The sequence below is a fragment of the Nicotiana attenuata genome, unplaced genomic scaffold (assembly GCF_001879085.1).
Source record: "Nicotiana attenuata strain UT unplaced genomic scaffold, NIATTr2, whole genome shotgun sequence".
In the NCBI taxonomy this organism is placed as follows: Eukaryota; Viridiplantae; Streptophyta; class Magnoliopsida; order Solanales; family Solanaceae; genus Nicotiana; species Nicotiana attenuata.
In genome coordinates, this window is record NW_017672440.1 from 19,311 (window position 1) to 33,774 (window position 14,464).

Genomic DNA, 14,464 nt, shown 5'->3' on the forward strand with positions numbered 1-14,464 from the left:
AATCCAAGAAGAAGAAGAGAAGAAGTTGGTGAGAGTTTAACATAGATCTTTTAGAAAATCAGGAAATCCTAAAAAAAATTGAATAATAATCGTAGAAAATAGAAATATATATAATCCTAGTTAAGAAATTAATTATAAATAAATTATTAAAAAGTTTACATCTCAAAAAGCTAGAAAAATAAACTTCAAAATAAAATTTTATTAAATGAGTTTTTAAATATGGAAAAAATTAGGGCCCCTGGTTGAAGTTTGGCTTTAGGCCCCGGATACCGTTGAGCGCCCCCTGTTGAGAACTATGAGGTCTCGAGTTCAAACTCTAGGTGTGACTGGTCAATGAAGTAGGTTGAGAACCAAGAGGTCTCAAGTTCAAATCCCAACTAAAACGAAAATACTAATAGGTGTAGGTGATTTCTTCCCATTTGCTACTTGCTAGCCCAGACGCAGTGGTCATTAAAAAATGTACTAATACTTGGGGATGATATGGTAACTTCAAGCATATGTCGTTGATCACTTGGACATTTTACCTACTCACGTGCAATGCACATGCTTTTTCATCACTACTCAAATCAGCCAACATTTTATTGCTGCTTCAAAAGATTGTGTTAGGCACTAGAGAACAAACAACAACTTGCGGTCCAAAAGCCTCCTCTCTCCGAAAATCTTCAAATACACCCGATACCCAATTCCAAGCAAATATCTCAGAGTCAGCTTTACTACAATTTCTTGTTTACTCAATGCTTCGCACTGGTTTTCACAGCAACACGATTAGCTACACCAGTGAGCAGCTGAGAAATGATATCTTTAATACAAGTCCGAACCCCAAACCCAAAGCTTGCCTTTCTTTCAAGAACGAGAGTACCCCTTTATCGGTAACGTTATCTTAGACTTATATCGCAATTTACTAGTCTTTTAATGATTTTTCTTTGTGGGATGTTACAGCTTTGGTTATGATCCTCTAACTAGGGATGCCTCTACTTTCCTTCTAAACTTAAACTTGTCCCATGACTTGAGCGCAGAATGCCAGCTCTTATCTGTTTATTTCCCTTGTCTGCTTTCTGCACTGATGTTTTGGTGCTGTAACCTGTTAACTAGGTTACCTCTTTCCATTTGCAGACCGAACATGATAGGATATTAACTTAGTTACTTAGAACTAGTAGGGCTAGATATTACCAGTTTACATGATATATTTTAAAGGATACTCTCCAATTGCCTTAATTTGATAATACTGCTATCTTTATACTTGAATTATGAAATATGAGCAATTTGCTTTGATTTAGAAGCCACTCAAATCTCTGGTGTTAAGTTTCTGAAACAAGGTGTTTGTGATTAGCATCACTCATGGATTTGAACTCTGCCGGGACATTTTCTAGGATTTGATTCCTATAAAAAAGTGCTGGTGTAGGCTGTAGCTGTTAAAGCTCTGGCCAATGGAGGGACACTTTGTTTTGTTTATTAGTTTCCGTTCCTATTTTGGGAACTATGTATGCCTAACCCTTGAAATCGCCTGGAATCCTATAGACCTAGCGAAAAATAGAGCACAATGGAGGAATTTTTTTTCTTTTATATAGGTGATATCAATTAGTTGAGATTAAATGTTAATCAAGTTTGTATTTTTTACTTTACGTCCATGTTTGCTAATAGTATTTTCGAGCCTTGCTAGAGATTTTTGTGTTTGTAGAAAATGTAAAGAACTTCTAGTGATACATAACCTAATTTTTAATAATATTTTACTCAGATGGACTTAAAATGGAGCTATATTATGTTTGTAGAACATGTAGAAAACTTCTACTGCGGGAGAAACTAATTTCTAATAGTGTTGTACTGATATGGACTTACATGGAGTGATAAGGACAATGAGGATTCATATAACTGGCCCCAACTTGCTTGCGATTGAGGCATAGTTGTTCTATGCTAATATTCTCTCACAGCACACTCCAGTAGTTGTGTGATATAACAGTATCACTTGTCTAGGATAAGAACTCTAAATGCCTCCTCTTTTCCCCAACCATATGAAAAGAAGACGTAATATAAGCAGTACATGGTTTTACCATTACACAGGCATAAGATTTGGTTATACTTCTATATAGACATGTAACTCTTGGTTTTGTTGGCATATCTTTTTCTCTTTAAGTTGGGGTTGAATAATTAGTTAAACTTTCTTCAGGATTGAACTGTCTTTTCCTCAGAAGGTTTTCTTTTGCCGAGCGAAGTATTGTAAGTTTCTAAATTTTGAATATCAGTTGTGTTACCCCAAATTAACTGTTGGAACCATCATTTGGAACTCCTCCAACCAGTGCTCTTATTGGTTTGCCATAATGTTTGTACATTTTCTTTGATCGACAGCTGAATCCGAGATAGATGGTTCTTTTAACTTAAGGGTGGTGCCCTCAAACCTTGTAGCTGCAGAAAAGGAAGAAGCAAAGGCTGTCTTGACATTGTTTCTGAAGAAACAGGGTTTAAGCAATGCTCTTTCAGCAAGAGTTATCAACAAATCAGAGCCTTTTATTGATCACCTTGTCTCGCGTCTGCATTCTGTTCACAAGTCTCGCTACCTCGTAGGTTCGGTTTAAATAGATTCATTCTCTTGCTCCTCCACTTTCTTCTTTGCCTGTACGTATGTGAATATGCAGAATGTGTTCTGCCTATATTCACAGTGTTGTTCTCTGTTTAAGTTCATCTGTCAATGATGAACTTCCTTTAATTTGCAGGACGAGAACTAACAACTCTTGAGATTAGGGATGCTCTCATTCCATACCTTGAGGCCCTCCACGAGGAATATGGAAGTATTCTAGTGGATGTTGTGGAGAGCTTTCCGAACCCACCTGTTCTGGAAAAAATAGAAGAAACTATTGAAAAAGTACCTCTTCCTGTCACACCAGCTTCACCTCCTAGTGCTGTCCTCGACTCCAAGAAGCTGAAGGCTCTGGCACGAGTCAGTGATATTGGACCGACTGGAAAGCTTCCTCCACATATTTTATACCTTGTTGAGCTGGGTATGGACATTGAAACGATTAGAGTAATCACACGCAAGTTTCCTGCTTTTGCCTACTATAGTCTTGAGGGAAAAATCAAACCAGTTGTTGAGTTTCTCCTTGATCTAGGAGTGCCAAGATCACAGATTCCAACCATTCTCAGCAAAAGGCCTCAACTATGTGGAATTAGCCTCTCAGAGAATTTAATTCCAACAATGGCATTTTTGGAAGAACTGGGCGTTGATAAAGAACAGTGGGCTAAAGTAATCTACCGTTTTCCTGCACTTCTCACTTACAGCAGGCCGAAACTGAGAGCAACTGTAGACTTTCTTTATGAAATGGGTTTATCTGCTGAGAGTGTGAGCAAGGTTCTAACCAGATGTCCGAACATCATAAGTTATAGTGTGGAGGACAAGCTAAGGCCTGCAACTGAGTACTTCCGTTCAATGGGGGTTGATGTTGGAGTTCTTCTTTACCGATGCCCTCAAACTTTTGGTCTTAGCATTGAGGCTAACGTTAAGCCTGTTACTGAATTCTTCAAGGATAAGGGATTCAATATGGCAGAAGTTGCCGCAATGGTGTCAAGATACGGTGCTCTATATACTTTTAGCTTGGCTAAGTTGATCTTAAAATGGGATTTCTTTCTGACCATGGGTTATCCAAGAGCAGAATTGGTCAAGTTTCCTCAGTATTTTGGTTATAGTTTAGAAGAGAGAATCAAGCCCAGGTTCGCCATTATGACTCAGACGGGTGTAAGGTTGTTACTGAACCAGATGTTGTCACTGTCGGAGGATGCTTTCAATAAGGCTTTGAAGAGAAAATTGAAGAAATTATTAGATAAGTAGCCAATGATGGCCTGTGGAGATTTTGGCATTTAGATTTTCAAGTCCATTGAGCTAAAAGTTATGGTTTTCAGTTATTGCTAGATGAAGATAGCAGTGTTATGTTTATAAGAAGTTGTCTCGATGGATGCTAGGGAAATTTGTTTCCTCTTCTCTTGATGAATCTTATTGAGTGTATGGACATCTAGAATGCCTGGTATACAACTGTATAGACTGATATTTGTAGACTAGCTCTTAGGCGACGTATTTTATCTGTATTTTGCACTCTAGTATAGTTGGTATGTCCAACCACATTGTGTTTATAGGTTAGAATATGATGCAAGTTTTGTTGACAGGATTTATTTGCAGTCATCCAGGTTCTTAACAAAGTGATTGCTCTTTGGGAGATCAACACTATTTGTGAGGACAATATGGCTTTCGACAGAATCCTTTGCTGGAGCTATGTTTTCTTTTATTCATAGAAAATGTAACACTTCTTAGTCACTGTTTAGTTCAGTTAGTTATATGCGTGAGCATGTGATTTTTGCCTCGCACGAATTACTCCTACAGATTTCTTAAATTTAAGATTTTTTTCTTTTAATTTTTTAATTTGTAGGAATTAATTGCACAATTTTCGTGTTTATTTGCATTTTTACTGTGTGCATTTTTATTTAACATAATTCATAAAAAATACAAAAATTCGCATTGCATTTGCATTTAGGATTTAATCTTATATATTTTAGATTAATTAGTAATTAGGATTTCACAAAAAATATAAAAATCACAAAAATGAGTTATTTTTGCTTTATTTTTTTAGCTTTGATTTTGGTTAGATTTCCTTTAAATTTGGTAGTTAATTAATTGTGTCATTATTAAATAGATTGGGTAGGTTAATTTAGTTTTTAGAATTAATTTAGACTTTTAAGTTTTAATTTGAAAAGAAAGAAATTAAAGAAATGGAGGTCTTAATAAAATACCCATTGTTTTGGGCCGGCCCAAGCCAAAACCCGTTAAAAATCCCTTCCAACCCAGTCCAAACCCAAACCCCAATCTGGTCCAGCCCCAGGTCAGTCAAACGACGTCGTTTTTGTGGGGTTTTTAATCAGGACCGTCGAGGTTTCTTGATCGGACGGTCCTGAAGCCCACATCATTTAATATATATATGTCCAAATGACACCACCCCCCTCCAGACCCCCCTACCCTCTCATCTCTCTCATCTCTCACCGGACACCCCAACCCCACCGTTCACCGCTGCCCTCCACCCTCCGCCCTCCGCCACCTGCCGGAAATCGTCTCCGCCGGCGGCGGATCTTTGATGGCCACCAAAATTTCACCACCGCTGCTCCTTCACCTCCCCTTTCCAAATCCGACCCCCGTTTCCTTCAAATCTCACCCAAACGTCTCGAATATCAGATCGAAAAATCTGGCCAAAACGCAAACTCATCCAAATTCGACCAAACTCACACCCTATACTCCCCTAACCTCCCTCTTCCCAAATCCCAAACTAGAACCCTTCAAATCCAACCGAAACCCCTTTTATTTTAGATCTAGGGTTTCGAAGTTCCACACTGTTTTGGGGATTTCTTCACTCGAATGATTTTTTTACTAATGTTATATGTTTTATTTTAACAAAATAAACATATAACATTAACAAAAAAAATCAATTTCGAGAATCAATCAAGTAGAAGACCAAAATCAGTGAGTTCCTTCTCTTTTGATTACATTTCTTGTTTGAATGTTCCGGTTCTCATATTTTTTTTTTAACTTCTAGTTTAATTTTCATTGTTTCTTTTTTAATATTGTTCGATTTTGTCTTGATTGATTTCTTGAGTTGGTTCTGATTTTTTGTTTGATTTTTGATTAATTCTGGTTACTTGCTTGTTCTGATTTCTGATTTTAGTTTGGTTTTAGTTGGATTTTATTCGATTAGGATTCATTCTGCTTTGATTGTTGTTCTTTTCTATCTTTAATTTCTATAGTTTGATTTTAGTCATTGTTTGATTTTTATTGTTTGTTATCAGTGATTCCATGATTGTTACTATTTAGTTTTAATTAGTTAATCTGTTTGGTTATAGCTGATAGTGTTTTAAATAGGTTAAAAGGGGGCTAGGGTAATACAATAGGTGCAGGGTAAATAACAGGGCATTGAAGGGTAGCTTGGGTAATTCATGCTAGGGAATCTTAGTAACTAATTAGGAAGTTTCTAGGAAACTTGGGTGGGGGATTTTTATTGAATTTCAGAAGTATGATCGTTTAACTTGGGTAGCAAGTCAGAAAGTGTGGGACTAATTGGCAAAAAATGAAATTAAGGGGGAGGGTTAAAGTGCAAAATAAAATCTGCAGAGATGCCCTACTTACTTGCCTATAAAGGCATTACTTCCTTGCCTTAGAAGGATATAGAAAAGAGCCCCAATAAAGAGCTAAGAATTCTGCAAAATTGAGAGATTTTAGAGAGTAAAAAGATTGGAGAGCCTACAGAATTAAAGAGCTGAAAATACACAGAGAGAGATCATATTTTAGACTTTAGAGATAAAATCCTGAAAAATCAGAACAAAAAAAAATGCTAAGAAATCCTACAGTAAACACTGTTCCATTAAGATTGGTTGATCTTTGAAACTTTCAAGTTCTGAAATCATTTTTAGATCTAAAGGGCAAAATGGTTTGATGTTGGTTGATTAGCAAGAGTTTTGGGGTCCAATTTCGACTGTTGTTTGTTTACTGAACATCCCTTGATTACTGATCCTGGATTTACCTCAAAGATGGTTTTCTTTTGGTCATTCCTGGGTTAAGTTCATTGCTGCCTTGCTGCTGTTTCCATTTTGCTGAGCCTGCAGTTCTTACTTCTGCTTTATTTCCTTCTTCTTCCAGGTATATCTCGATCTTCATGGATGTCACCTAACCTGTAGTTTGAAGCATGAGTTTAAGAAGGAAATAAATATGATGTTGTCTATGAGCTTCACATTTTCGTCCTTTCAATTTCATAATCATCATGTGACTTTGGAACTTTGACTAATGTATAGATTAATTGTAGATGAAGCAGATAGTATTAGTTAGTATTTGGCTTTTTCTAATTGATCTTGTTGTTGAAATCTAGTAACTAGTACCGGAGCTCATTTTTTGAGGTTTCATCTTGTTATTATTTGTTTCAGAGTTTGGCCTGCATTCTTGAGTCGAATTAGGTTCTTAGCTTGCTAATATATGGTTCAATATGGTTGTAATTGTCATGCTTATGGTGTGATGAGATAGTTTGTTGTAACCAAAAGAGAAAGTTCTGTCGGATGGTTTGGATTAGACTTTGCACTTAGAATAGGATATCTTAAATCTCTTAATGCCTTATATGCCATGATAATTCAAAACAAAAATGATTTTATTAGTTAATGATTTATCCGATCAAGTCAAAGCAGTAAGGCTACCCTGTTGGACTGCATTTAAAATTGAAATGGTTTTATTATGGGTTGGATCCATGACCCACTTGATATTTGACTCAAGCATGCCTCATCTAGATTGGGCCAGCTTTGAGTCCAATTGGCAGTAATTCACCTCAGTTGTGTTTTCATTTGACGCACAACCCATTTAGCACGAGGCTGATTTCAATTGCTATTAAGATTTAATGTGTGGGCTTTTGTATGTTTGCCGGTGTGTTCCTCTTCTCAAACAAATTGGGCTCATTCTTGGGCCCAAAATGCTGAAAGACACGGGCTAATGTTTTCTTTTATCTAATGTTTTTTTAACTCAATATATAAGCATTTGGCTTTCCAAGTTAAGCGGCGGATTCGAGCTAAGGACCTCTTCAAATTGAAATTGCCCTTGTTCGAATCTGGGCTTGATCTTGGGGCCCAAACCTGCCTTTTCTTTCAAATATTTTTCTTTCTTATTGGGTTGTGGCATATTGGTCTTGGGCCTGGCTTTCCCCTTGAATGAAATAATTGAGTCTTTTCCATACCCGCCCTTTAATTAATTAATTAGAACTTTAGTTATAGCTAGTGTTAATTATTCGAATATCCTTTAAAAAATGAGATCGAGGTGCGTCGCGCCAAACAAAAATCATAAATTGCGTGGCTCTCCTAAAATACCTCCATTAAAATACTTAGAATTCGGGACATGCCGTTTAGTGAATTTCACGGCCTCCCACAAAGTTAATAATACGCTAGTTGCTTTAGGCCCGTTACTTAAATAATTTTACCTTCCTAAATACGGGTGCACATTTATGTGACCCAAATCCAAATCTCAACGAAGTCGAAATGTGTCAAAAACCGCGGGTGCATTTATGTGACGTGGTTCGAGACGCATTTTCACGACGTTGCAATTCTCTTTAAAAAATAATAATAAAAGCGGTTTATATTTTAAAAGACGCATAAGTGAAAACATGTATTAAAATCATATTTTTAGCCATTTATAGCAATTTAAGCGACCGTGCTAGAACCACGGGATCCGGGGGTGCCTAACACCTTCCCTCGGGTCAACAGAATTCCTTATTCAGAATTTCTGGTTCGCAGACTCCAATTGGGAAGTCGAGTTTTCCTCGATTTGGGATCTAAATTAAATCGGTGACTTGGGACACCAAAAGCCAATCCTTTCCCATGTGGCGACTCTAAATAAATAAATAATCCCATTTCGAATAATGTCACTTTAAATGGAAAAACTCCTTTATATATTATCCTTCGGGGTAGGTGTGTAAAAAATGAGGTGTGACAGCTCTAGCGACTCTGCTGGGGATCGAACCCAGAATTTCGATTCAGGGTTCAAGAATTCGAGCTTAGTATAATTGTTATATTTGGCTTTATCTGATTTTTCTACATGTTCCATGCTATATGTGCTAAATGCTTTACCGCTTTGATATTATCTGAATTGTGTATAAACTATGCCGAAACCCTTCTCTTCTCACCTCCGGGGATGTGCTTACTGGTTGAGACTCCCTATTCTGTTAGTGTCATACCCTGAAATAAGAAAGAGGCTCGGACAAGTTACTAAGCCGGACGATCTTGCGGGTCCCCGGTACGTAGCCCCCTGCTCGACTCGAGTTGTCCGTTCGGGTACACAGTCTAGAACATATACCCAGGTTTTGAACCTAGAATAACTCGACCTCATGCCGGATCCCTAGTAGGACGTTTGTTTGCATCATGTGCATTTGACTTAGGGGACTCAACACAGGGGTTAGGTCTGTCTAGGACAGGTGACCTAAAATGAATTGACCATCCTGATGCATCCTAAGTGCTACTTGCGCATTTATTTGCTTGACTTTGCATGTTGACCGGCTCGTCTAAATGAGTTGAAAATTGAGAAAATAAGCAGTGTTAGGACTAAGTGAGGGTAACCATTTGTTTTGAAAAAACCCCAATGCCCAAATAGTACCGAAATGCTGCCGCATTTTTTTTTTTTTTGAAAAATGAAAAAGAGAAAAGAAAATGTTTGGAAAATTCGAAAGAAAAATGTGGTTTCAAAATAGTTTTGATTTTGGCAAATCTGCCCGAACTACGCCGGTTTGATTCTCACCGGATGTGAGATACGTAGGCAACCCCCATCGGGTCCAACCACCCTTTTGCAAAAATAGCCAAAATACCAAAATTTTAGTTTTTGTCAAAATAAGTCGGGTGATGTCATTCTTGTTTTAAAATAAGCCGAATGTCCCCAAAAGGGCGCCGGAAGGCCGTTTTTGCAAAAACAACCACCTTGGGTCAATTCCAACGGTTAGCGGGCACAGCCTTAAAATCTTCTTTACGAAGTGCTGAAAGGCCGTATCCACGAAACCGGTTGCTTGTTTTAAATTGGAAATTTGAACAAAATAGTGTCATTTGTTATTTTTTCCTTTTAGGTCAAAATAAGTGATTAAATCACCTTAATAAATGTGCAGGATGAACACGATTCAAAATGAACCTTTCTCAATCATGACTAAAATCCCTCTGGAGTTGCGTCTATGGTGGAACAATCTGGGTAAAGAAGGACAGGACGAGGTCAAAAAGTATTTGAAAGGGCTTACTGGTTTGCTAGAAATTGTGCCTCGGGGAGACATCATCAGAGCATTGGTCACATGTTGGGACCCGGCACATAACGTCTTCCATTTCTCGGACTTTGAACTAACCCCGACCTTGGAGGAGATAGCCGGGTACATTGGAAATAATGAGGTGCCTTTAAGACAAAAATACTTGGTTGCCCCAAGAACTGTAGCTGTGCACATGTTCTTAGACTCACTGAAGATAATCAGAACGGTCCACAATCCGGATGGCAAAGGGTTTTTGTACTCCACACTTCATATACCATAGATATGGCCACATCGGAGGGTTCAATAACCCGGAAAACAAGATATGTAGTAAAGGAAACCGCCAAAAATGGGAAGAACATAGGCGTTTTGCTTTTATGGTGGTTTTTCTGGGACTTTTGGTATTTCCAAGGAAAGATGGAAACATTGACATAAGAATAACCGGGGTCGTCAATACTTTAATGACTCAAGCCAAAAGCACTCTTGCACCCATGATAATAGCTGAAATCCTCCGAGCTCTCACAGCTTGCAAAGCGGGAGGGAATTTCTTTGAAGGGTGTAATCTCTTGTTGCAAATGTGGATGACTGAACACTTGTGCCACCGTCCTCAATTCCTGAGTTATGGTTCATCCGAGAAAACCTGCATCGGGGAGTTCTACACAAGGATTAACGGGGTCAGCTTACCTAAAGGAGTAACCGCCTGGACATCATACTTTCGGACTCTCACCGCCAGTCAGATACAATGGACGCTTGGATGGTTACCCGTTGATGAAATCATGTATATGTCAGCGGTTAGGTCACATTTTCTCTTGATGGCACTTAAAAGCATCCAACCTTACGCTCTATATCGGGTTTTGAGACAACTTAGGAGATGCCAAATAGTGCCACAAGATGAGGATCATAGTGCTTAGGTAATTGAGATTAGCCCTGATGGACAGTTTCCTGAAGCACGAGTCCGCCAGATTTGGAACGAATGTCAATATTTAAAGGCAAATACTTGCGTACAGGATCGAGCCAAAGGTGAAGTATCGCCAGGATATCTTGCTTGGTACAGGAGAGAACATGAGTACGAGAGGCCAGCTAAAAGACCACACCTCCAGGACTTTGTCGAATCATCACAGGATCAGTGGGGTTGGTTGGCAAAAGAAAGGGAATACAGGGCCCGCATAGGAGCATTGGAAAAACAGGTCCAAGACCTCCAGTTTGAAAACAGCGTGCAAGCCGCGGCTGATGAGGGTGAGAGAAAGAAATTGGCCNGAACCGGCTTGTCTAAATGAGAGAAAATTGAGAAAATAAGCAGTGTTAGGACTAAGTGAGGGTGACCATAGTGTTTTGAAAAACCAATGACCAAAATAGTACCGAAATGCTGCTGGAATTTTTGTAAAAAAAAAAAGCAAAAAGTAAAAAGAGTAAAAATAGGTTTTTTAAAACTCTAAAAAAAAAATGGTTTGCTTCTTTCTAATGTCTTTTCAATGAAATAAAAAGAAAAATCAATAAAAATCAAAATCCAAAAATACAGGTTTCCTTCATTTTGAAGTATTTTTCCAAAAATCCAAAAAAGAAATCAGAAATAAAAATCCAAAAATACTCTTATTTTTTTTTAGAAGTCTTTTTTTTTGTAAATGTCAATAAAAATTTTGAAAAAAAAAAATTTTGAAGTCCAAAAATATTTTTGCTTTTCTTTAGAAGTACTTTTATAAATAAATAAAAGCTCAGAAATTCAAAACACTTTTCTTAAAGAAGTCCCTCTTTCGAAAATTAAGAGGTTACATCCAAAATCCAAAAATATTTTCTTTTTTCCTTTGAAAAAAGAGAAAACAAATGAAAAACTCAAACAAAAAGTATTTTTCTTTTTACTTTTAAAATTTTCAAAGTTCAAATCAATTCCCAATCTGCCCGAACTACGCTGGTTTGATTCTCACCGGATGTGAGATACGTAGGCAACCCTCATCGGGTCCAATCACCCTTTTTCAAAAATAGCCAAAAATACCAAGACTTTAACTTTTTGTCAAAATAAGTCGGGTGCCGCCATTCTTGTTTAAAATAAGCCGAATGTCCCCAAAAAAAGGCGCCGGAAGGCTGTTTTTGCAAGAACAGCTACCTTGAGTGATTTTTAAATGGTTTGCAGGCACAGCCTTAAAATCTCCCTCCCAGAAGTGCTGAGAGGCCGTATTTGCAAAACCAAGTCTTTGCTTTCTTAAATAAAATTTTTAAAAAAATAGCCACTTTTCTTTTAAGTCACAATAAGTCAGCTTTCTTTAAATAGTCAGACTTTTCCTTAAAATTCCTTGTCCAGGATAAATTCAAGTAACATCGAAACCTTCTCGGTCCTGAGCGAGATCCCTTTGAAACTCCATATCCCGGATCAAGAGAAAAATCATGGCAAAAGAAAAAGGAAAAGCAGCAAATGAAAAATAGAGGGAAAAGAAAAATGAGATAAAAACAAAAGAAAAAGAAAGAAAAGAAACAAGAGAAAAGTCGGGATGACGCATGCAACTGAAGCAAACATGTAGATATTCATTTAACTATATTGGTGCATCGCATTCCAATGTGCGGTTACCTATCTGTTGTTTATCTCAAAACTAACCGTTGCTGCTGTCCATTCCAGCTGAGCTTTTTAAGAAACAGTGGTTGGTTTGTGGTAAGCTGGCTTCACATCGCTATTTCACCAGATCCAAAGGAAATACAGAGATGTCATCTGAAATGACTTTGCCTGCTATCTCCATACCCGAAGACAGCCCCATCTCGGGGGTCCCGGCCTCTGAATCTTTTACAGATGAAGAAAATCGGATCTTGCACCTGCGATTGATGGAGATGTGGGATGCTTGGAACAACGGAAAGGAACCTCCAAGCACCATTCCCGGATTCCCAGAGTTATTCCCTAGATCTGGAGGTGCTACTACTGTCCCTATCAGTCACCCTCATACTCCTTTGGGACAGCCTACCATGACTGCTCACTTCGTCGGGACACCTTCTGAGGTCCGCCCCCAGGTGTTCCCAGCAGGGGCAGCTCCTAACATCTTCACTGCTCCACCGTGCCCTGCTACAACACAACCTTCACTTCCAAGGCCTGCCTTTGATCCCTCAGCATTCACCTTCCAAAACCCTGTCTTTCCGGTGGATCCTCCTCAATATCCCACATATAATTACTCTCAGCCACCACCATACGAGCTTACACCAGGGCAAGACAAAACCCCCAAAGCCCCAGAGCAGGAGGAGATGGCGAAGAGAATGAGAAGCCTCGAGCAGAGCTTGAAAAACATGCAAGGACTGAGCGGGCAAAAGAGTGTCTCCTATACAGACCTATGTATGTTCCCTCATGTACACTTGCCGTCAGGGTTCAAAACACCAAAATTTGAGAAGTANGAGGGAATTTCTTTGAAGGGTGTAATCTCTTGTTGCAAATGTGGATGACTGAACACTTGTGCCACCGTCCTCAATTCCTAAGTTATGGTTCATCTGAGAAAACCTGCATCAGGGAGTTCTACACAAGGATTAACGGGGTCAGCTTACCTGAAGGAGTAACCGCCTGGACATCATACTTTTGGACTCTCACCGCCAGTCAGATACAATGGACGCTTGGATGGTTACCCGTTGATGAAATCATGTATATGTCAGCAGCTAGGTCACATCTTCTCTTGATGGGACTTAGAAGCATCCAGCCTTACGCTCCATATCGGGTTTTGAGACAACTTGGGAGATGCCAAATAGTGCCACAAGATGAGGATCTTAGTGCTCAGGTAATTGAGATTAGCCCTGATGGACAGTTTCCTCAGGCACGAGTGCGCCAGATTTGGAATGAATGTCAATATTTAAAGGCAAATACTTGCGTACAGGATCGAGCCAAAGGTGAAGTATCGCCAGGATATCTTGCTTGGTACAGGAGAGAACATGAGTATGAGAGGCCAGCCAAACGACCACACCTCCAGGACTTTGTCGAATCATCACAGGATCAGTGGGGTTGGTTGGAAAAAGAAAGGGAATACAGGGCCCGCATAGGAGTACTGGAAAAACAAGTCCAAAACCTCCACTTTGAAAACAACGTGCAAGCCGCAGCTGATGAGGGTGAGAGGAAGAAATTGGCTAAAGAGAATGAAGCCTTACGAGCCCAAATCCAAAAGATGAAGCTAGCGGCCGAAGATCCCGTCAGGAGCAACAAAGATGTAAAGCTTATAGAAAATCTAAGGCAAAAAGTGAATGACTACAGTTTTGACCTCAACAAAGCGGAAAAGGAATTAGCTGGGGTTCGGAAACAATTGGCTAAAAACTCGGAAGAACGGGCCCGCATGGTTAAACAGTTGAAAGAAGAATATGACAATGAGGTCACAGGATTAAAGAAAATGGTCATTGCCACAGAGAACAGAATGATTAAACAGGCAAAAGAATTCAAAGTTGAAAGAGAGCATTGTTACATGGCATTGGCACAATTAGAAATGGACTTGCAACAACTCCGGGAACAAAGCCAGGCAGCTGAGCAAACTTTGGAGGCTAGGACCCAACAGATAGGGCGGTTGCTTCAAGAAAAAGGCAGAGTCAGAGAGAGAATCTTAACCGTTGCTCATTCTATTACCAGGAAATGCCAAATGTGCGAGAACATGACCCGTACCACCTTCTTCGCATCAGTAATGATATTTGTGAAGCAGATAATAAGTGACCTGGACAGACTTCAAGGGGAACTTGCATATAGGCCCGCG

General features: G+C 39.0%; 1 protein-coding gene across 1 annotated transcript; it reads left to right on the forward strand.

Annotated features, from left to right (window-relative positions):
- Positions 1–607: 607 nt before the first annotated feature.
- LOC109213211 (transcription termination factor MTERF5, chloroplastic) lies at positions 608–4,317 on the forward strand. The gene is made up of 4 exons (XM_019376973.1): positions 608–869; positions 2,165–2,214; positions 2,344–2,559; positions 2,709–4,317. The coding sequence occupies exons 1-4, from the start codon at positions 793–795 to the stop codon at positions 3,815–3,817; spliced, it is 1,452 nt and encodes a 483-aa protein (XP_019232518.1). The 5' UTR covers positions 608–792; the 3' UTR covers positions 3,818–4,317.
- Positions 4,318–14,464: the final 10,147 nt, after the last annotated feature.

Coding starts and splice junctions, on each gene's coding strand:
- LOC109213211 (XM_019376973.1), top strand. CDS start 793: ATGATATCTTTAATACAAGTCCGAACCCCAAACCCAAAGCTTGCCTTT. Junction 2,215..2,343: donor CTTTTGCCGAGCGAAGTATT/GTAAGTTTCTAA, acceptor TTTGATCGACAG/CTGAATCCGAGATAGATGGT. Junction 2,560..2,708: donor CAAGTCTCGCTACCTCGTAG/GTTCGGTTTAAA, acceptor TTTAATTTGCAG/GACGAGAACTAACAACTCTT.